Source organism: Podarcis liolepis (genome assembly GCF_965112155.1).
Source record: "Podarcis liolepis genome assembly, chromosome: 10".
Taxonomy (NCBI): Eukaryota; Metazoa; Chordata; class Lepidosauria; order Squamata; family Lacertidae; genus Podarcis; species Podarcis liolepis.
In genome coordinates this window covers 48,807,560-48,831,467 of record NC_139562.1, presented here as the reverse complement: position 1 = coordinate 48,831,467, position 23,908 = coordinate 48,807,560, and the positions used below count along the sequence as shown (strand labels likewise).

Sequence of the window (23,908 nt, the reverse complement as noted above, 5' to 3'; positions counted from 1 at the left end):
ACTTTGTCAAGGACAGGGGTTGGAGCAGCTTAATTTGTCAGATATTGTGAACAAATCAGATGTTAAAAGAGATTCAATGAGTTGTTATTCCAGAATAACAGGCCATGTGGATCAGCCCTTTCAAATGCAAGTTTGCCACATCAACAGGAGTCATCATGTCCTGAAGAACAAAGGACCTCTTACAAACAATTTTCAAATATTCTCCTATTCAGAAGCCCCCTCTGAAGTGACCATGAACTGTGGGCACTATCTCTAATCAGCCAAAAGCAGAAATACCAAAGGATGCTTTACATTTTCTCTATTAGATCTGGAAATGTTGGTGTAGGAAGATGCTAAAAAGAAGTGATATATGTTGTTCCACTTTATTATTATCTTATCTGATTTAGCAGAATATCCAACCAATATTAGCTACCTTCTGTGTCTTCATGCTTTTCATCTTCAGCATTTTGTATACATTGCTTTTTATTCTTCATTTCTGCTTAGGAAATACAACCTGCAAAATATTGATAATGATTATATTCCTCCTAATATGTCACAGATTTCAACCCTACAACTCCAACAGAGGCAGTGTTATAACAAGAATATATATATCACACATTGCTTGAATTTATCATATTTTTAAAATTATTATTTATTAAATTTATATACTGCCCTATACCTGCAAGTCTATATTTCTTGGCCCTCATACATTCAAGGAATTTTATTTTCTTTCCTGCAACTATGATTTCTCAATGCATAGGACCAGGGCATAGTATCTGATACCAGATTGTCTTAAACATACGGTTGCATGCCACCCCAATCTCCGACTGGTATGAGATGCCAGGGGGTTCCAGGCACTCAGACAGAGTTCGTGTTTCCTTTAGAATGAGGCACAGTGGAGGCTCTGGTGTCTTTAGAATATTTGGTTTCTTTACATGTATATACAACCTATGCCTACAATGGAGGGGTTCAAAGCCTTAACACCACAAAGGGTCCTGTTTCTCCTATAGCTACAGCCTTGGATTCCAGCAGAAATCAGGCCTTGCTCTCTCTCACTCTGCCTTTCCAGCCTGAAGCTTTTGCATCCAGCTTCTAGCTCACACCACTGCTCTGGCCTTTGGTCTTTCAAATTAACAGACAGTTGAACCCACCCATTTGTCCTCTGGTACAGAGCCACTCCCTTTGCTATCTTAAGGTATAAAGTTAAAGGGACCCCTGTCCGTTAGGTCCAGTCGCGGTTGACTCTGGGGTTGCGGCGCTCATCTCACTTTATTGGCTGAGGGAGCCAGCGTACAGCTTCCGGGTCATGTGGCCAGTATGATTAAGCCGCTTCTGGCGAACCAGAGCAGCGCACGGAAATGCCGTTTACCTTCCCGCTGGAGTGGTACCTATTTATCTACTTGCACTTTGTACTTTCGAACTGCTAGGTTGGCAGGTGCTGGGACAACAGGAGCTCACCCCGTCGCGGGGATTTGAACCGCCGACCTTCTGATCAGCAAGCCCTAGGCTCTGTGGTTTAACCCACAGCGCCACCCACATCCATAATTAGCGGACCATTACCAAGCTGGCCTGGTTATTCCCCTTCCCCCAAACTCAGAACAGTAGGAATAATCATGAGTACAAGAAAAGAAAAATGGAAACACAGGCCGATTCTCCTTGAGCCAAGTCCAACTTATCTTGGGAGAAAATGCAATGCCTTGTCAGTTTCCCCTTAACAAGAAGTTATTCTAAAACATTTTCAATTTGGGGGTCATCTTTCTAAACTTACCCTACCTTTTTAGAGAACACTCCTAAATTCAACTCTAATCTCTTAAATGATAGGTGGATGTGTAGGTTCACATGCACAATGCTGTTTATCTCATGACTATTCTTGAAGAACTGCAGACTGGGGTAAACTGATAAAGATTTTAGCATCAGTACAGCTGCCCTCTCTCTCATTCTTCAACCTGTATATTTTGACAAGCAAGAACTGGAGCCTGCAATCAATAACAGAATGAATATGGGTTAAGAAGTTGAAACTTCATCCATCAATAAAGGACACCCTACTTCATGACCCACTGCTAAGTATGGCTGATGGGATATGTGGGAGCCTTCTCTGTAGTAACACCCACCATAATAACTTCCTACCATAGGCCACACAGCTAACAATTTTTGATGTTGAAATGCACGCTGAACATTTTAAAAAGCTTTTTGTTTTAGGGTATAAATGTCTAAAGAAAAAATGTGTTTCTTCCTGTAGCTGCTTCCTCCAGAGTTCTGATCCAGGTCATGGGGGAAGGGGGAGAGAAAGAATGCTGTTAGAAATAAAAAATCCTACTCATACAAAAGTCAATGAGCATTCCTAAAGCAACTCTAGATTCCAACCAGTATATAAAAAGCAAAATGTTACTTGCTACCAAGTACAAGCAAACTCAGAATGTTCATAGAATCTGGAGGTTGTTTGGATTTTATCCGTTTTCCAGTGCACCTACCTGCCACAATTTACTTTTCTAAGATACTTTAAAAAAAACAAAAACCTATTAATAAGACAAACTTCCTAACAGATTTGCAGCCTTAAGTAAATAGCAAAAGATAAACAAAGATGCAAAAATTTGGTGATCAATGGCACATTTGAAGGGAAAGAGGGGGTTCCTAATCCCTTATTTTCACTGTAGTGTCAACACATGACAAATTAGCAAGTAAAAAGAAGACACTTAACCCTTTACCAGCCTATCAGTTTTGTGTGCAAATGCTTCTAGATAGCTTTAAAATGTTTTCCTCCAGCTAAAGTAAAAAACAACAAGCAAAAGAAGCTGGATAAAGCACTATGCTCTCACACCAACCCATTCTCCTTTGCAATAGTGCCATCAAACTCCCTATTATCTTTTGCTAATATATATGAATTCTTTCTGTGTCCATAGAGTGCAGTGGTATGGGAAAGTAAGACCAACTGTGAGACAACATGTGGGTTAAAATGGACACAAGTTTAATGGCTACAGCTTGCACAGAGTTGGGCATGACATAGGGCAGGGATGTCCAACCGGTCGATTACAATGGGCATCCTGTGATCATGACAGACCCCCCCCCCAAAAAAATGGGTAATCACTGCCTTTTTTAAAAAAAAAGTGGGAGTAGATCACAGTTTCTTGGAAGTTGGACATCCCTGGCATAGGGCAAGGACCCAGATTTCTAACATCCTACTTGCTCATTCCTCATTCTGAATGCTGGGGGGAAACCTTAAGCCCAGAAGCAGAGCAGAAGGGGTGGTTCTTCACAAGCCCCATCCCTTGGGAGAACAGCAAACAGTTTATTGGGAAGAGCTTGCACCTCAGTGTGGTAAAGTAGCAGCCAGATAATGTCACCACCTGGCCACCCTCCTCTCAGGCTCTCACACAATCCCACCCTCCTGTGATAGCATAAAATAGGACAAGCTGGTGGGAAGCCTGGACTTAACCAAGAATACACACATCTTTGCCCTAAGGAAGGAAAAGACTAGATTTTAGTGAAAGAGCCAACTATGAAGTTTAAAAGATTACTGACACTTTTTTCAGAAAAAAAGCCAAACCCCCTATTTCCTACCTATGCATTACTTATGAACATTTCTTCACAAACTTTCTAAGAATTTAATTACATACTTTCCCTTCCCTTCCCTTGCTTTCCATGAAAACAAAACATACCGCTTAACTGTGGATTTGGTGTACATGGGAGGAGGTGTGTGCTTTTGCGCCTTATGAAGTAATTAGATATCTCCTAGCAGTTTATAACCAATGGTTTTCTGGCAATCAACTACTTCAGCATTACGAAAGAGTCCCCAGACACCTTTATAGATATTCAATCCCTCCTGTTTGCTATGCCTTCACAAAGAAAGCAGTTTGTACAATCAAGCATATAGTTATGAGAGACAGATATGTGAGACTGCAAAGGAAATTAAGGATCTCTCTCATCTCCAAATTTTGACACTGAATTGCTCCCGAGTGACATGTGCTATGCAACTTTCAGTTACAGAACCCATAACAGGACAGTAGATCAGGCACAGGAAACCTGTGACTGGCCAGGCCCTTCATCTTACCTGTCCCTATAGACACACACCTTCCGCCAGGTCAGCCTCCTCCCTCCTCCCATTTGATTAGAAGGGCTCAATTTTCACCCCTACTGTGTGGCATGCTAGACAGAGAGCTGAAACCCTAATAAGACAATGATTCATAAATCATAGGTCTTGTTCATATCAATCCTGACATTTCCTTAAAAACTGCTGAGCAGCCAAACATGCAACTGTCCTGTGATTTTCAGAAGAAGAGCAGTATATAAATTTAATAAATAATAACAACAAGATAATAGTAATAGCAAGAAAAGCATCAACATTGTTTGTGCATTGGACAATGAAATTTAAGACATACAGAATCCTTCAGTCTACACACACATCGTGTGATCATTTCAGTTCAAAAGAACAGCCTGTGACACACACAAAGATCCATCCCAATAGGCATTTTCATTCATGAATGTGAAGACACCACGACTGTCATTACATACCCAACTACAACAAAGAAGAATTCGGAATATCAAACACAACTTGCATAAAATGTGTCAAGGGATCCTATGATCAGGTCTTGGCTGCTTCAAAACGCTCTCAAAAGGATCCAAAAGAAAATACACAAAAGGTTTGAGAAGCAAACTCCTTGTATTCCAGGAAAGAGAAAGTGAAAGTTTCCTGGTACCTTAAATAAACATCTACCATAGACAACTAAGAGTTAATTCTCACTAGCTTTTTTTTCTTTGCCTTGGCCAGATAGTTCGGGTATCCATAAGGAACCAGTGGCAAACACCTTTCCAACACCTCTTTCAGGTAACGGAATTTAATAGTATTTTCTGTACTTTCCCCTCCCAAGTATTAGCTTTCCCCTCCCAAGTATTAGCTTGCATAGGCAAACTCCGGCCCTCCAGATGTTTGGGACTACAATTCTCATCATCCCTGACCACTGGTCCTGTTAGCTAGGGATCACGGAAATTGTAGTCCCAAACATCTGGAGAGCTGGAGTTTGCCTATGCCTGTTCCATACGCTCGATGCACAAGGCATCTTTCAGTAATCCCACAAAAGGCATACACACAAAAGCGGGGGGGGGGGTCGTTTATCTTCAAAAGCAAATTCAAACGCAAGTGCCAAACTTCTCCTCTCCGGGCTCTGCGCGGAGTCCAGAGGCCAAAGATTAACAACTTTTCGCCGTGACCTCCAGCCCGCAAACAAGAGGTGCGTGTGTGTGAGAGAGAAATTGTTAAACAAAGGACTGCCCGGGACGGGCTGGATATTCGGCTACGACGAGAAGCGACAGCAATGCCTCGCTCCTGGAGGAGAAATTCCTCCTGCGCACCGAGGGGAGCCCTCGGCATTGGCCTCCTCCTCCGGCAGCGAAACTTTCTTTCCCTGCTTGGGGCCCGACCACGGAGCCTCCTCCGCCAGCTTCCAAAGGCCCCTGCCGCCACGATCTGGACCAAGGCGAGGTGCTGCGGGGGGGGGGGGCGGCCTTTTCGCCACCAGGCCCCGCCGAGCCTCGAGGAAATAGGCCGGGGCAGCTTCCGTGAGGGGAAGCGGACGAGGCCTGGCCGTCGGCGCTTTCCTCTTTGTTTCCCTTCCGCTCTCTCTTTCTCCCACACACACACACGCAGCGCCGGCCTCGCCCCCTCCTTCCCCGCGCGTCGAACGAAGCCGACTCAACTTACCTGGCGGCGCCTCGGAGCGAGCGGCTTGGACGGAGGAGCAGGTCTCGCGGTCAAGGGGCTCCGGCTACTGCGGAGCCAACATGGAGGCTCTGGGCCTTTCGGCGCCTCCGTGGCGCGCGCGCGCGCGCGAACTCCGCCGGGCTGAGGAAAAGGCCTCGCGCGGCGGCGACAACAGGAGGCGGGAGAGGAGGAAGCAGCAGCAGCAGGCCGCTTCGACAGCGCGTTCTGCTCAGAGCCCGCTTTCCGCCGGTCACATGTCCCTTCGCGGCAACGGTAGACGACGAGGAGGAGCAGCGCGCGCGCACACCTTTCCTCTACTTTCCTCTCCTCACCCTCACTTTCCCTCCCTACCCGTAGAGAGAGAGGGGAAAAACGCCGCACGGCGGCGCTACCCAATCAGTTCTCTACGCAGAAGGTCGGTAGGTGGGGATTTAAGCGTGACGGGGCTCGCAGGCGCGCGGCGCTGTCTTGCCAGCGAGACCCAAAGCAAGATCGGTCCCTGCCGCCACCCAGGGGCATTCTGGGAAGGTCCTCCAGCTCCCCAGCAAGGGAGGGGAGAAAGCGAGCAGGCGTGAGGCGCATGCGCAGGCGATATGACCATTTTTCTCTCTCTCAAAAAAAAAGAGCAGGCGCAAACGGGAGCATTACGTAATCCCGAATTAGAGATTTAGTTGAATCGTTTGGGGAAGCGGGCGCTAGTCAGAGAGAGAGAGAGATTTATGGACTAGCAGCAGAGTTCTTGCTCCGTCATGGTGTTGCCTGCGCAGGTGACTTAATTTTTTTAAAGTTACATTGTAGGCTGTTGATGCACGTGGACGCCTCTTGAAGGATTTGACAGTCCTCCCCTCCCACCCTGCCCAACAACAACAACATATCTGGTTTGGGCTCCGTGGCAGTTGTGGCCGTTAACCGTGAGAAACGGGCACACGCGAGACAGTTCACGTGACCGAGACACGTCACGGCGTCACCTCACGCGCATCCATTCGGAAACAAACCCCCCGAGGGGGATGGCTCACCCCCAGATTGTTGTGGGACTCCAGCTGCCATCAGCCCCCAGCATAGGAGCAAACTCCTAGGGACCGAGGTCCCTTCGCCCCCGCCACCAAAATATTTGACACTGTTTTCCCCCTCCCCCCTTTTTATGTGGGGCTGGGCTTACCTCCCCGCCCCGTCCATTTTATTAAAGTTGGCAACCCAGGCAGCCTCCCAGCGGTCACAGGTGATGGGAGTTGTAGTCCAAGGGCATCTGGTAGTTTACCCACCCACCCACAGGTACAGTGGTACCTCGGGTTACATATGCTTCAGGTTACACACTCCGCTAACCCAGAAATAACCCAGAACTTTGCTTCAGGATAAGAACAGAAATCAGGCTCCGGCAACACAGCGGCAGCAGGAGGCCCCATTAGCTAAAGTTAGGTTCTTCAGGTTAAGAACCGTTTCAGGTTAAGAACGGACCTTAACCCAAGGTACCACTGTATAGGATTGCAGCCTTAAGAGGCTGTATGTCAAAACGTTCAGCTTCTGGGTTGCTGTATTCTGAAGAGCAAAAAAGAGCACACGTTTGCCAACTTTTACTTTTAACTATGGATCACTATATGATGAAAAAGAGGATGTGTCCTGGAAAAAGAGGGTGTACGGCAACCCTGCATGATCTGTCCATTAACTGGAATGGTGGGAGCAGCCCAATGGCAAAGTGCATGATTTGCATGCGGAAGGTCCCTGGCACCCGAACTTTAAAAGATCAGGTATATATTTTTATTTATTACATTTTTATACCGCTCTTCATCGGTAGATCTCACGGCGGTTCACGACATAAAAATACAGCAGGTGACATATCTGCCCAGGTTTCTAAACTGAGAGCCAAAGGTTGCCCTGGCAAAGACGTAACCCATGGGTAGGCAAACTAAGGCCCAGGGGCCGGATCCGGCCCAATTGCCTTCTATATCCGGCCTGCGGACGGTCCGGGAATTGGTGTGTTTTTACATGAGTAGAATGTGTGCTTTCATCTAAAATGCATCTCTGGGTTATTTGTGGGGCATAAGAATTCATTCGCTTTCCCCCCTCCAAAATATAGTCCAGCCCCCCACAAGGTCTGAAGAAGAGTTTGGATTTGATATCCTGCTTTATCACTACCCGAAGGAGTCTCAAAGCGGCTAACATTCTCCTTTCCCTTCCTCCCCCACAACAAACACTCTGTGAGGTGAGTGGGGCTGAGAGACTTCAGAGAAGTGTGACTGACCCAAGGTCACCCAGCAGCTGCATGTGGAGGAGCGGAGACGCGAACCTGGTTCACCAGATTACGAGTCTACCGCTCTTAACCACTACACCATACACCGGCCCCCTGCTGAAAAGGTTTGCTGACCCCTGACGTAACCCATGCCTACTATAGATATATATAATCAGGGTGTGAGGACTTCGTTTCTCACTCTGGCAGCTGAGGAAGCCAGATTAGCATTGCCGCCTGCATGCAGCTGTACAGGATAAGATGGTGAGATTCTGATTGGTGCAAGGTCATCCAAGGAACTTCACAGCTGAGCTAAAGGATCAGAACCTGCATTTGCAAAACCTAATGCCCTCTGGTAGCCAATAAACCTTTGGGAGACCTTGCTTACAAGCTCGCAGTGCCCTCTGTTTCCCCATCCCTTGTCACCACAGAGCCCTCTGCCCCCTGCTGTTGTCCCAGCCTTACAACCTGGGCCTGCCTTTGCACACATACTTCCGCACACAGTCCCCACATGGTCTAAGCCACCTCCTGCCATCTGTTCCCAACTCCACTGGCTGTGGATTCCCACTGGATTTCTATTTGTTTTCTTATCCTAGGTCACTCAGTTTTTGCTACTTTGCTGCTTGTGCTGAGCTGCCCTCCTCGCCCTCAGGCTTGAGTGCTCCCTCTCTTCTGCCCTTCTGTGCTCTGCTGGGGTTTGCTTTGTCTTGAGTTTGGAGTCCCCTTGCTCTGGTCTAGCTTGACTGCACTTCCCATCCTCCTGGGTGATGTGATCCTGCAGCGGGCAACAAGAGTGCTGCAGGGTGACTCCTAGTGGCGTGAGACTGTATTCCCTGTCTCTCACCTTGCCAAAGCATGGCACAAGTTCCCCAGCCCTGTAGCAGAGGGTGCAGGCAGGGAGCCAGGAGTGAAGGTTGTGAGAAGTGATTTCCAGGTGTTGGCATGGCAAGCCATCATAGTTCTCCCTCTCCACCAGGAGAGAAGAGACGGAGCATGTCCACACATCTGCTTGGGGCCTGCAAGTGTTCAGCATCCATTGCTGAAGCCCAGGTGCCTGCTTGGGAGTGAAGCTTGGGAAGGAAATGTGAACAGCAGCAGTGTTTGTTCCTGTACTGAAGAAACAAACTTGCTCAAAAGCTGGTATTTTTTCCACCAAGTGCCCAGTGTTCATGCCCTTCCACAATAGTGCCCCCTCCTGGCGCTCAAAGTCCCCATAAGAAGTGTGTGTGGCACAGTTCCATGCCATGAGAGGCATCATGTGATTTGTGGCTGGCGCATTTGGGTTGATATCCTTCCAGTGCCATCTGTTGATTGGCCATGGGGCTCTGCTGCATGTGGAGAGAAGTCTCATGCCAACATAGGTGTGACTAGCCAGTGGGATGGGCCCCCAATTTTCTCACAATGGCCCTAGTCTATTGTTTCCTATGAAGTGGGGCCCTGTACACCATGTCTTTTGATGGTATAGAACGCTGGTCTTCAGCTGGTGCATTGGGGCCCACAAGTGGGTCATGACCTGATTCAATGTGGGTCACAGCAGGAGTGCTACCAACATCCATCTATATGGTTAAATGGTAAGAAATGGGTCTCCAAATACATGTTTGGGTTAAAATGGGTTGTGGGTCTGAAAAGATTGAAGATGCTTAGTGCACCTTATATATATGTGGTCTGAAGTGATTTTGGATGTGGTAGATTGCAGGCTTCTTCCCAGTATGTCCTGCCCCCATCCCAGGTCATCCCTTTTCTGGGATGTGGCAGGTGTGGCTCTTATGCACCAGCCTGTCTGTGCGCAGGTGGATGGACTTCTGTTGATGGCAGAGGGGGATTTCTAAATGAGCTCCCCTCTTCTAGGGTGGGACCTGTGGCACCATGTCCTAAACTCCTTCAGCCCAGCCGATAGGGAGTTTGGATTGCACCAAAACTGACGATGACATTAAATGGCAAACTATGGAGTGGTTTTTGAGAAGACTTCTCATTTAATAAGTCTGTCTAATCTCAGGAGACAGCAAGTTTCTATTTTGCTTTGCGATTTTTTTTGGGGGGGGGGTCTGAATCTGTGGTGTCACTGGGTAAATTGTATAGGTTTTCATGGATGTTAATAACTCTTGCTCAGTAGTGCTGGATACATATAGCTGTGAAGCCTTGAGGACAAAAGCACACTCTTATTATTAACAAGCACGAATAATAGCTGTGAAGAAAAAGCTTTCCTGTGTTTAGAACAACAAGGAAACAGGATGTGAAATAATTATCTATGATTTATGTTATATTTATAAACTTGTGGAGGGGAGATGAGATAGTGTTAACTTCTCGGGAGACATCAGTCTCCCAACAAGAATGCAGATTGTCATTCAGGCACTAATCTGTGTCATGTTATTTGTACTGATTGTGCTGTCTCCTTGGGAATAGATGTCCTTGCCCTTCACGCCTTATATAAAATTGTTGTCCACTCAAAACACTTAAGATAAGGCGAATTATAACTGAGCAACCCTATATTCCAATGACAGAATGTGTTTAAGTGAGGCGTGAGGACATATGCACTCATATCCTATGTCCACTCAGCCCAGGAAGGAAGGGGGAAACACAGTGTCCTGAAAAATCTCAAAACACAAGAATGTATTATTTGGTTTGTTGGTTTATTTGTTTTCTTATTACATTTATATCCCACCCATAGCTGTCAACTTTTCCCCTTTTTAAAGGGAAATTCCCTTATTCCAAATAGGATTCCTCGCAAGAAAAGGGGAAAGTTGACAGCTCTGATCCCACCTTTCACCCAAAGAGCTCGAAGTGGCATACATGGTTCTCCGTCTTCCTGTTTTATCCTCACAACCCTGAGAGGTATGTTAGGCTAAGAGACTGTGACTGGCCCAAGGCTGCATGTTTGAGTGAAGATTGGAATGCTAGCATCTCCCAAGTCTCAATGCTACACCACACTGGCAACACACCACAAATGGCAATCATGTGTCTGGCATCCATGGAAACAAAGGTGTACGACGCAAAGGAAAAACGAGAGTGGCAGGAAGTGCAAAAGGGAAGAGGAGAGGTCTGTGACATAGCATTAATTTTCCTAATGGTAAAATAATTCTAAGTATTAAAGATGTGTTAATTAGCTTCATCTCAGTGTAATCTGAAAATCTCACAGTCAAATATACCAATCTTAGATAAAGTTGAGACAATGAAAATAAAAATAAAATGTCTGTGTATGGTACACACTGGAAAATTTTCTGGCTCCACTGGGATAAAAGAAACACTCAGTACTTTGCTAGTTGGATATATATCCTTATTTTATTGTGGTCTCTTGTTCAGTGAAATTTCTTATGTGATTTTCACACTGTAGAATCTTGAAGCTCTGTTGCAGAAATGCTGCCACAAGATGGCAGTACATCACACCATTAATAAGATACTTTGTATGGGTTTCTCTCTTACAAACCTGTCAAGTGTGAATGACAAACATATTTAAAATTTAGTGAGGGCGTAAGTTTGTGGGTCATGAAATCTTTTTGGCATGGGTTGGACCAACTCATGTGCCAAAACAGTGTCACAAAATATGATACTACTCCACTGAAAGAGGGTTATTCTTGTTTGCAGTCAGAGATACTACGTGTTTAGAAATGGGCTGTAATCAATGTAAGCCAGTTAATGAAACTATTTAGCCAAATTCTGCATTTAAAAGCCAAGGGAAAAACCTAGGCAAAGATTTCAGCAGGCATCAAAAATAGTACACCTAAGCTGCCTGCCTAATATTAATAGACTTATTATCTAAGCTCACTGTAACTGCAAAGAGATTCTTCACACCTTTCTGAAGCTCCAAAATGAGCAGAGCCGGAAATTACATTGATTACTATTTAATGACACAATGCACATCTGGGTATTATATCAGGGCTATTTCTTTAATTTCTACCATATCCTGCTTACTTTAGCTGCTTCCTTTCTGGCATGTCTATGTGTGCATTGTTACAGATATAAAGCCTGCTATATTATTTCACAGCGGGGCCATTATTTGAATGAAAAGCTGTGCAGAGTAACTATATATATAAAAAAGAGGCAAATCAAGTGATAATTAGCATGACTTCATTTTCCATTGAATGGCAATGTTATTTGGGATGCGGGGGGGGGGGGGGAGGAGACACAAGAGGGTTGGTTAGTGCAGATTCATACAACTTATTTCACACAACCACAAAATGGCCACTGAGGGAGGGGAATTCTACCTAAGGGGTTAAACATACAACGGAATACCCCACAGACTTTGGATGCAAGGATGTATTTAAGGCTGTGTATAATTCCCCCTTGTGACTGCTTAGTGTGTGTGTTTATGCTGGAGGCGAGGTTTGAATTAGGGAATCTCATTGCCCACAGACAGCATGCTGCACCATTTCTGCAAGTAGTCAGATTGTAGCAGTGTCAGGTTGCTACATCACTTTCTCTGGAGCTCTTGTTAGATTAATTGTAAAACAGGAAGTGGAACTCAGATCAGTCATGAAAAAACTTTAAATGAGTTTGGTCCTATTTTCTGATTAATTGTCATAGATATAAGTGAAACTCTAAACTACCGTGTAGCTTCTTATTTACATTTCCCCAAGATAACCTTTGCTTGGCTGATGTGAAAAGAAAGCTTTTCTTTTTGAAAAAATGCCAAGGAGGATGTTGCAATAAAGCAAATAATGTTTCCCGCTTATGTCAATATCTCTGGATCTTATTGCATCAGATGGGAACATTTTGGATTACCTTCTTGCATGAAGAACATGGCCCTATGGCATGGGTAAGCAAACTAAGGCCCGGGGGTCGGATCCAGCCCAATCGCCTTCTAAATTTGACCCGCGGACGGTCGAATGTTTTTACATGAGTAGAATGTGTCCTTTTATTTAAAATGCACCTCTGGGTTATTTGTGGGGCCTGCCTGGTGTTTTTACATGAGTAGAATGTATGCTTTTATTTAAAATGCATCTCTGGGTTATTTGTGGGGCATAGGAATTTGTTCCTCCCCCCCTCCGATATAGTCCGGTCCCCCACAAGGTCTGAGGGACAGTGGATTGGCCCCCTGCTGAAAAAGTTTGCTGACCCCTGCTATGGTGTCAATGCCAGAAGCATGCCAGTTAATTGCTCACTGAGATCAAAGTCCAACAACAATCAGTTTATCATGTTTCCTGAGAATATTGCTTATTAATTTAAATGAGAGCTGCTGGAAGGTTATCCAAAGAAAATAAACTGCTCCCACTAGTTTGAATGCAGACTAATAGTGTATTCCTATACATATCTGCTCAGAAGTTAGACCCAATGAGTTCAATGGGACTTACTCCCAGATACAGCTGCATAGGATTGTAGCCTAAGGGCCCTTCCAGACAGCATTTTTATTGCTTATGATGCTACTGGACAGTGCCAGTAAGCTACAGTAAGCTACAGATTATGAGGGCCCCCTAAGTAAAACAATTTTCTAAATCAATTTTTACATAATTGCTTAAAAATAAAGGAAACAAGTAAAACAGACTTTAAACCAGACATGATCATTCTGAGATAATAAAAATATACTTAATGGCTACACAACTGTTACATTGTGGCCATATATCTGCAAATAAATAACTGTAATTTGTATCAGCATTTCATTAGGCCTGTCCATAAGCTTCCAAACATCACTGGTGGCAAGTGAGACCCAGTTCAGGTCGAGTGCAGACTGCACAGTGTTTGTTGCAAAATATATATTTTAGCTAGATGATTAGTTTTTAGTTGCATCCTTGCCTACATACCAGTATATATTTGCATATAAAACGTTTTTTTCATTGTCCTGTCTGCTATACTTTTCTTTTTTTTTTTTTAGTTGGATGCACCATTCCTCCTGTTTGACCAAACCAGCACTGATGAAACAGCAGGCTATGTGATTTTTAACATGTCTGGATTTCTTGGCTCAGTTCTTTAATAAGATATAACAACAAAGTTCTGCACATTTATACAGTAGAGTGATGTGACCAGAATGCTGTTAAATAACTTTGGAGAGCAAGTATTAGAAATGTTTGACATATTCCGTCCCTTCTTTTGGCAAAGGGCAAGTTTGTTCTTCTAGAGAAGTGAACATTTCCTACCTGGAGTTCATGTTGCAGTTTACTCATTGCAATTAAAGGATGTAGTTTGACGTATGTAATGACGCCTGTTCAGTTACCCCAAAGATATCAATATATACAACATAATTTGTCTCTAGGAAGAGAGCAAACAATACTCAAGTTCTTATCTAATACTGCTACAACTGAAAAGCTATTGCAGCTGCTTTTTTTAGAAACCGCAACTCGCGGGGGGGAAAGTAATGAACCATTGGGAAAATAAATATAACAACACCAGAATTCAGATATCCTTAGTCACGCATGAGGAAATTGTTGGGCTACTAAAAGAGAAACCGAGTTAGTGATTGTTCCATGATGCTTAAGGCTAGAACTCTCAAAGGAGGTAGTGATTTTATGTAATGATATATTTGTCTGTATCAGGCTTCCACCATCTAGTGCCTTTCAGGTGTTTCAAGACTAAAACTCTAACCAACCTTGACCATTGGCCATTATGGCTGGAGAAGATGGGAGTCCTAGATCCAAACATTTGAAGGACACTGGGTTGAGTAAGGCTGATCTGTATAGTAAAAAATGTATGGGAAAACTTTGCTAGCCACAGATTTTGGTAGCATAAAGTATGGTCCTATCTACTCACCATCAGCAGGCGAGATTTGTTTCCATGGAAGCAAGGTTATTTCCCTGCACTCAATCAGACATAGAACAGCAGCTCTTGCAGTCAAAATAGCTTTGCAGACAAATAAATGAACTTCGTTAACTTTGCCGAAATAACCATTTAGACTTTTCACCAGAATAAATTCTCAGCCTCATGAGGCCTAAGATGATCTTATTTTTAATATGCATTATTTTTTATGTTTGCTGCTCACTGTGGGCTATGTTCAGAGAGGCAGAATACAAATGATTTTATAAAATAAAAAGCAACAAAGAAGAAAATTCTGTCTTTATAGGCTTAGAGGAAGCATAGAACCTCATGACTTACTAAGTAAGGGGAGAAAATCCATTTTAAGACTTGCAAAGTCTAATTAAAGATTGGCATTGGATGGGAGAATGCTTTTCGTTACACTCTTGCGGTGAAGAAAACTAGAAGACAAATGTGAATTTTGTGTGTGTGTGTTAATATCCATGAAACACAGTCTCAATGAAAGCAGAAGTCCATGGAAAATAGGGCATTGCTCCAGTGAATCATCTTTGCTAACCTAAGCCATCCACAATGTACTAATTAGAATAGATGAGGTAATCAGCACTCCACCCAATCAAAGTAAACAACAAAAAAAGGGCTGGAAGGGGAAAATTAAAGTGGGTATCATGCATTTCAGCAGTCTACTTTGAAAAGTCTTGCTTAAACTAAGCTTTGAAAGGCTGTATTTGTGAAGGGGTGGAAGAAACCAGTTCTTTACAGTTATTGCACATGACCAATGAACTTTCACAAACAAGAATAAATGCAAGGAGTTCTACCTCATAGCACAATTCAAACCACATATTCAGAAGTAAGTCTGACTACATTTCATGGGACTTTCTCCCAGGAGTTAAGACTATAGCTTCAGTGATGAAATCAAACATGTTTGAAAAGATTGGTCCATTAATATGTCCATTTGTCCACATATTTACCTTAAAATTGTCCTTCGGATCAGAATTATGGCTTCAAAGCTATGGGAATATGCCTAGATATTCCCAGTAGAAAATTCATTGTTCAGCCCCATTACCTTCTTGGAACTGTCAATCATAATCTGAGAATCTTTAGGAAGCTGACAAACTTGCCTCTTGAGGCTGACATGGACCTAGATAAGGCTTTTCCTATATGAAGATACCCTTTCTTTAAGGGGAAGAGCAACAGATCAGAAGGTCCTAGTTTCAATCCTTTCAGGTAGGACTGGGAGAAAATCTGTCTAAAATCCTGGAGAGCTGTTGCCAGTCAGAGGGCCACCAACCAGCTCCTTTAAGCTGTAATCCTATACACCAGGGGTAGGGAACCTGTGGTTTTTTGAATATTGTTGGACTTCCAATTTCTATCAGTCTCTGCCAGCATAACCAAGAGTCAGAGATAAGAGGAGCTGTAGCCCAACAACATCCACAGAGCCATGGTTTAGCACATTCACCAGAGAACAAGCCCCATTGAACTAAATGGGATATACTTATGCATAGATATGTTAAGGATCATGCTGTTAGTGACTGTTTTTAAGCAATGGGGAGGGGAGGTGGGGTATGTTTTGGTTAAAACTCATGGGAGCAGGGCTGAGGAGAGCTGGTGGATTTATTTATCTACCTTTCTCCCACAATTAAAATTGTTTATTGTTTGCAAGCGTATGCAACCACTGGGCACCTTTGAATATCTAAATAACTTGTGCACCAACATTGAGATGTCAATGATCTTGTGTATCAGTTTTCTCTTATTATTGCCATTTTTGTAGGTGCAGTGAGTCCTACTGGTAGTACTACTGGTGGCAGCGCCACTGGAAGGAGGGAGGAGAGGCAGACAGGCATACTAGACAGCCTGGGACTCAGTAGCTGCCCAAATATGATGCCAGGCCAGCTAAAATGAAGGCTGAAGTTTCAGAATAGCAAACCTGATCAAAGATTCCCAGAGGAGGAGCCATAAAAACTTCAGCTGAAGCAGACAGCAATTCCTGTCATCTCAAACACCCCATGGAATACAAAGACCTTAGTCACCATCCTAAAGGTTACAAAAGACCCGTTGTTGATCTGCCATCATACATCATATCCTTCCTGGATACCCGAGTTGTTATCCATTTCAGAGCTGGTTCAGGATGAAAGTTAAACTTGACAAAACTGTGCAGCATACATTTCCTGCGTTTTCCCTCTTGACCAAGGCATTGATACTGCTACTTCAGCTTGTCCAACTGAAGCTCTGTTTTGAAACTAATGCTCTCGTTGGCCAACATGAGGGCAGAATCCGGGATCTGTCAAGTCACCTTGCTCCCTGCTTTTCATTAAAACAGCATTTCAGCAAAGCATTTTTGTGTATAGCTGTGTGAGTGAAGACCCAATTATTGTAGACCAGACTTCCACAACCTGTTGCCTTCTAGACATTTTGGACTACAACTCCCGCTGGGTATGATGGGACTTGTTGTCCAAAATGTCTACAAGACAACAGGCTGCTACTACAAATGGTTGCACTTTTCTTTCGAAGACTAGGTGTTGTGTCCTCACTCCCATGTTGAGGAACACTAGGGCATTAACACCCAAAGTGTGGTTAATGGATCTAAATCTTCTCTTAAAATTAATGCATCTAATTGTTTCAGACCATACTTTTATGTTTAAAAATTATACTGAAAACAGAAAATTCCAGAATTACATTGTTTTTATTTACACAGATCACCATTTACATGTATATCATTAAATATGAACAGCACAGATAACAATGACACAGAAGCCAGAGGAAAATGTTTCTAATAGTATTTTTTTAATAACCTGAGTGGACACCACTCAGCTTAAAACATAGTTTAGGACTTTAGAAAACTGGTTTAATGTAAACAATGTACATTCAGTTCTTAATGGGATATTTTTCACTTTTTAAACCGAATTTGTTGGATTATCTGCAGCACTAGAGAATAAACAATGCAGTAATTTAAAAAGCAAGAGCTTACATCCCCCCACCCCTACATTTGATATTTGTGCTCGTTTGAGAATTGTGCTGCTTCAGGTCCTGCCATTTCATACTCACAAAATAAGCCTGGTAAATGTATAACAATCCATTGGAAATCAGTAGGACAACACTGAAATACTGAATAACAAGGTACTCCAGCTTTAAAAATACGTTACTTAAGAGATTTGTGACTACAATTTTGATTTCAATGAAGGACCAATTTAGCTGAGAGCACACAGTCAGCTTGCCACATAGCACAGTTCTACTTAAGGCCTGGCTTATGTCCCAGCAAACAGACCAATCAATCAATCAATCAATCAATCAATCAATCAATGCTGCTAGCCAAATGGCCTTCAGTGCTGCTTTGAACATGGTGCATAATTTCCTTGGGCTCTCATACAAAACTATCTTTGACAGAACTGATCCCACTTGTAGGCTGTGATTCAGAGCTTAAGAGGGCTATGGTATGTGTGCACACTCACAAACACAGGTCTATGGTGCTTTTTTGGGTGGGCACAAGCGACAACAAAGAAATGCCACTCCCTGCCCCCTGCAGCTCATTTGCCCTCAAAATAGTGTACTGAAGAAGAGTTTGGATTTGATATCCCGCTTTATCACTACCTAAAGGAGTCTCAAAGCGGCTCACAATCTCCTTTCCCTTCCTCCCCCACAACAAACACTCTGTGAGGTGAGTGGGGCTGAGAGACTTCAGAGAAGTGTGACTGGCCCAAGGTCACCCAGCAGCTACATGTGGAGGAGCGGAGACGCGAACCCAGTTCACCAGATTACGAGTCTACCGCTCTTAACCACTACACCACACTGAACCCAGTGCCAGATTAATAAGCAGTGTTGACATTTTATATAAAATTGCCTGCTCTGTACAGGGGCTGTCTTCACACCCGCCTACCCACCCCGCTACTTCTTATGGTGTCGTTAGAATTTCATCATTTGAGGATCCTTTAGGATTCCAGCTTAGTGGTTGCACTGTTGGCCACAAATCACTACGCAACATGGAAGTTTTTCCATTTGCATCCATTGCTGTTAATATCCTTTATTTGTTTCTTATACAAGAGCATTTAAAATGGGAGTCTGGTCAACAGCAGAACTTCATGGGATTCCACTCAAGCATCCTGATTTGAAGATCTATTGTGGTTGAGTCTGCAAGCAGCCCCCCTTCCCAATGTATAGCTAAAGTGTCTAGTGGGGACTGGAAGTGTTGTATGTAGGGGATGGATGAACCACAAGCGCACTGGTGGACCACATGCATATTGCTTCAGGTTCACTTCTAACTGAAGGATCTCAAGCAGCAGAGGAAAACCTCTTCCTTGTACTTTGTGGAACAGACAGAAATGGGTAATCATGGGCCAATGGTTTGAGCCGATATAAGGTGGTTTCTTTTTTTTCTGGACACATCCAAGCACACATGAAGCTCTGTATCACAGCATAGATTCATAGAAGGTTAGAGGGCACTGCAAAAGGATTACATTTTACTTCCAGTTAACAAAGAGAAATATATGGCAGATAGTAGCAAAGTATGGCAGTTCATTGAGTTGTGCTCTTAGAAATGTGCTACAGTAAACAACACCATTATATAAGCTTAGGATTTGCTTTAGGCAACTTCATTACATGGTAGAATAGAACTGGACAGAGTAAAAGTGGGAGAGGACAAATTCAGTGAAGTCGAGAGCTAAGGCTTTGATGCTACTATTCAGATTTGGCTACAAACACGTTTTTTGTTTTTTAAATAACTCTTATGGACAGACTACCTCAGCACTTTCATTTTACGGAACACACAACTGCAAAAATAGAAGCATCCTATTTATTTACAATATATATATATACATACACAAATGAAACGTTTCCTACAATACAACACAACTGCATAGATTCTTTTTGTTGCTGCTGCTGTTTTAAAAAAATCAGACTTAGGGGATATATGTACAGCATGTGAGTATCAAGGTCCTGCCAGCCCTGTGTTTGACAAAGGCATTCAATGTTATCATCACATTTGATAACAGAAGGCCTTACACTGAGAAACAATGGGCACATTCAGTTTTGTGTTGTTGTTTTTTAAAAAAACCAAAACAAAAGGAAATGCTTTCCTGATGCCAAGCACTCTCTTCCGAATAAAGAAAGATCCCTGGACAGAGGAGATCTGAGAGGTTTTAAAAAACCCACCTAAGCCAATACATTCTACTGTGATATTGTCCAAAGTTCAGAAAGAAGTTTGTGGAACTGGGGGGCCAAGGAAAGGCATATGCAATATCCTTGTCTGTATTTCATCCGGATTGTATTTGGTTTTCAAGCAATAGTGCAACGTCATATGCAATGCAACTGGGAGCAAGTTTTGCTACCCATTGCTTTCCCCCTCCCTTTCTCTCCCCACCCCCAGGGACAAATTATTGTGATGGGGAAACATGACATTCCTGCAACAAACATACTACCGGGGATGAGGGGAGGTATTTGGATCCTCTACAGCAATTGCACATGTACTGTGCTTTATCAGCTAAGGTTGGAAAAGACCTTTATAGCCAGCTATTAAGCCCCTGCTAAATCAGTCCAATGGCCCACCTAGTCTAGCATCCTGTTTGCCATTAGAGGCCTTTAGGAGATCGTCCCAGCAGGTAATGAAGGGCACCAGCCGTCTCTTGCCCTTCAATGATCTGCATTCCCTGTCTTGGAACATGGAGCTTCTGCTTTGTAATCATGGCTAGCAGCTGTTGATAGACTTACGTTCCATGATTTCCCCTCCTAATCCCCTCTTAAAACAATTCAAGTTAATAAAAACAGAGCTCCTAGTCAATATCAACATGCACAAAAGAAGGATAGGGAAGGAGTAAATTGAGGCTGGCGTAGAAAACCAAAAAGCTGGAACTGTGACCTAAAAAATCAATTATGCTGTAGCTTTAATTAGAATTCATCATCATCAAGATAGCTTGGGCAATGAATTAATGGCTTGGATGTTGTGGCTTTGCTTGAAATGTGCTACACCACTGCCAAAATTAGTTATTCCCAAACTGAGGGGAACCAACTATCATTTAATGTTGACAATGTTCCTGTGAATCTCATCTCAAGACCCTGAGACTAACCCCATCCCTAACACCTTGTGTACTTATTATTCTCCATTACTCATCCATTCGGTAATTGATTTGCAAGCGTATTGCAATATTATGGTGAATCCCAAGAGTCTCTAGGAATCACCAGGCCGTTTTACATCAGCGCTTAAGACAAAAACAAAACCTAGTACACAGTTTCATGTGTCAGTTTGAACCCAACAGCAACTTGCTTTTTGTACCATCCTTCAAAATAGTCTAATGGACAAAATGCTGGACTTGAACAGGAGACCTAAGTCCAAATCCTTGCTCAGCCACGAACAATTCATTCCCTCCCCTGGCCTCCACTCTGCAATAGGGAACTCTTAACTGACCTACTTCACAATGTGGTTTTGCAGATGAACAAGATGCTATCTATAAAGCACTTTGCAGAAATGATAAACAATATCACATTCTAAAGTCCTACACATTCCGAAAAGAGGCAAAATATTTATAAAAGCAGTTATGAAATAGTACTATGAAATATGTACAGTTTATCATGAGTTTTGGTTTAAAAAATATACAGGTGGGCTGAATATCAGTAGGATAATTGTCCCAGAGCCTGAACTGGATGAAACAAACACTGATTGATCCAAAGGGTGGATAACTGTGATCCAGAAATTTTCATTGCAGAACACCTCAAATGCAATTATAATGATTTTATTTTATTTTTTAAAGAAGAAATACAGGTGTCTATATTGGATAACAGGCACTGCAGTAACTCAGGCTACAACCAAGAGAGCACACTCATACACACAGGCATACATGTCATTGTTTTCTTTTCTTTTTTAATGGACCACAGATCCTTCTTCTCAACTGAAGGCTAGTCTCTTGAGGTTTAGGAGCAGCTTAACAGGCAGTGTGGGGGTATCTGTGTATGCGGAAAGATTATCCTGTGACCCTTCAGACTGAAGAAAGTTACAACTTTCTCTTCATTTGTTCCAGAAAAAGTCTCTACTGAGTGGACAATGGCTGGACAAAGTCTCCCCAGTTTCTCTGTCATGTTACATTTAACTGCTTGAGGTGGTTTTCAAACTGTATTTCCTTACAAGGCACTGAGATGGAACTTATGACTTCCTCAGTAGTTCTTTTACTGTTTCTCAGCCTTGCTGGGACACTCTCCCTTTTAGCTTTATGTTCTTGTGGGGTGGGTAGGTGTGTAGTGTGTAGAAAACTAAACATTTGAATTTACAAATAACACTATGGCACCAGGGAGATTTATCTGTCATACACTGCAATCATTCCCGAATCTGCTTGCTTTCATTTCAGGGCCTGAAAGCTTCAATCCAAGAAATGCTGTTATCAATGCAATCTAGAAAACGGGGCACAGCTTTTTGGAGAACTACTCAAGAGCTTTTAAACCTACAAAGAGTTTAAGTTTAAAGATGAGACTGGGTCTGAAAAAGTTGAAGGCTGCTGATACAGATTCTAATTCCCATAGAGCCTGTCATCAGAACAGAGGCTGAATGTGGTTGGATACAGGTGTTCAATTCCTGCGCATCTTCACTTGATATGTGGTAAGATTCTCCTTATCATTTGAAAGGACAACATGCATCATATATGCAAACCGCTAACTTTCCAGTTGGTAAATGGTTGCCTACATCCACTCTGTTTAAGCAGTGGCTTTTCATCAAACCCTTCTCCCTCGTCAGGCTGAGAGAGATTTCCCTGCCTCCACTGCAAGGTTCATGGGGGGATACAGCCAAGTGAACTTTATAACCCTGTGGAGCCTGGCTGCCTGCTACACTATAGCACACCCACCCACCACACAAACTCAAATGCAAGCCGGGAAATACACACGCAAGAATTTCTAACACAATACGCAAAAGCTATCAAAGGCTGGCAGTTAAGATGTCTGTCTGTGACTTCCACTCCAATCCTTCATAGTGTTCTGGTGATAGCTGCCTTCACCAATGGCAAATTTCAGAGGGAACAGGGTCTGCTCTGTTCACCTGAAAGCTTGCCATAGCTCTGCATGCTCACTTTTCAGTGGTCGGCCTGAGGTCAATTTCCTGAAGTTCCATCAGGGCTTTTATTTGTGGCATTGCTTTCAAATGATTGTCAGACCACTTATTTAGCTGAGACAAACACCCGTTCGGAGTCTGTTCATGTTTAGCTTCATAACCATTTGTGATTCAGAAGTGTATCCTGCTTTTAAACTCCTGGGCCAAAGCCTAGGCAAATCTTCCCTTCTTTTCTAGGACATCCTTCCAGCAGTTCACCAGACCAGACTGAGTGCTCCACAGCTCCAGATTGAAATCAACAGTTCTATAATTGGCAGCAATCAACCTTATGAATTTATTCACATCCCCAGGGGACAACTATCTGAACACAAACCATTTCTTTAAAAATAAACCAAACATGCATACATGGAACTCACAAACTGAATGTGCAAAAGACAACTTCTGGTAGGGATGATCTACTAAGGCTTAATAGTGTACAGGCTTTGTTCACGGATACCAAAGACCCTATAGATTACGTACATATGTGACCTAATGGTAGATTATCTATCCACTAAGCACACTGCTGGACAAGAACAATCAGATACAGGTAAACTTCTCTCCAGGAAGTGGGCTCTAGTTTGATCAAGGCTGGTTAACTGATTGTAGTTGAAAACAAATTGATATATTAATTTGCAAGTATATAACCTCAATTATTTTAGTGTCAGTTACCATACACAGAACACCAATGCCCAATGGACAAATGGATAACATTTAAAATAAGGTAACATAAAATGATTGGGTTGTAGCCAATGTTTGTCCTATTCAGAGTAGACCAACTGAAATCAATGGGCATGACTAACTTGTATCCATTAATTTCAGTGGGACTACTGTTGAGTAATACTTAGTTGGCTGCAACCCACAGTAGAACATTGCATCCTACTGGTATTCCATTGTTTTGAGTTCATGAAGGATATTCACAAAGAGTGGATGGGCATATTAACAAAATGGGATAATAATGGTTTTGGTGTGAGTAGCAAAATGGAAATGTATTCTTCTTAATGTCCCATTAACTTCAGTGGCCTTCAGCAGTGTCTCCTGAATGCACCCAGTCATAGATGACGAGAGGAATGCTCACCAGGGAAAACATTACTCCTAACGCCAAAAAGAGAGAGGCCTAGAACCAAAAGGGGAAAAGTAGTTCAGCTAGCAGAACTTATTTTCATAAACAGGTTAACCAAATGAGAATGTTCATCAAAGCCAAGCAGAAATATTTTATGCTCTTGGAGGACTAGTTTCAGACTTAGTTTAGGGATGGCTACTGGGACAAAGC

General features: G+C 43.1%; 2 protein-coding genes and 1 long non-coding RNA gene across 7 annotated transcripts in view; 1 reads left to right on the top strand and 2 right to left on the bottom strand.

The window, feature by feature from the left end:
• Nucleotides 1–6,191, bottom strand: part of SCAF11 (SR-related CTD associated factor 11) — a 31,647-nt gene extending 25,456 nt beyond the window's left edge. For all 3 annotated transcript variants that reach the window (XM_083463292.1, XM_083463293.1, XM_083463294.1), the window contains exons 1-2: nucleotides 5,675–6,191; nucleotides 413–493 (exon numbers count right to left, since the gene is read on the bottom strand). In XM_083463292.1, coding sequence (XP_083319418.1) covers nucleotides 413–473 — 61 coding nt within the window. In that variant the 5' untranslated portion in view covers nucleotides 474–493; nucleotides 5,675–6,191. The remainder of the gene's footprint in view (nucleotides 1–412; nucleotides 494–5,674) is intronic.
• Nucleotides 6,192–8,688: 2,497 nt separating this feature from the next.
• Nucleotides 8,689–14,020, top strand: LOC310687975. Its single transcript, XR_014516700.1, has 2 exons — nucleotides 8,689–10,730; nucleotides 13,705–14,020. It is a non-coding gene; the product is annotated as an uncharacterized lncRNA (long non-coding RNA).
• A 3,220-nt stretch (nucleotides 14,021–17,240) lies between these two features.
• The window catches only part of SLC38A1 (solute carrier family 38 member 1), a 50,998-nt gene continuing 44,330 nt past the window's right edge, over nucleotides 17,241–23,908 (bottom strand). For 2 of the 3 annotated variants that reach the window (XM_083463624.1, XM_083463625.1), the window contains one exon: nucleotides 17,241–23,752. In XM_083463624.1, the coding sequence (XP_083319750.1) occupies nucleotides 23,651–23,752 (102 nt within the window). In that variant the 3' untranslated portion in view covers nucleotides 17,241–23,650. The remainder of the gene's footprint in view (nucleotides 23,753–23,908) is intronic. The other variant, XR_014516607.1, reaches the window with a different exon arrangement.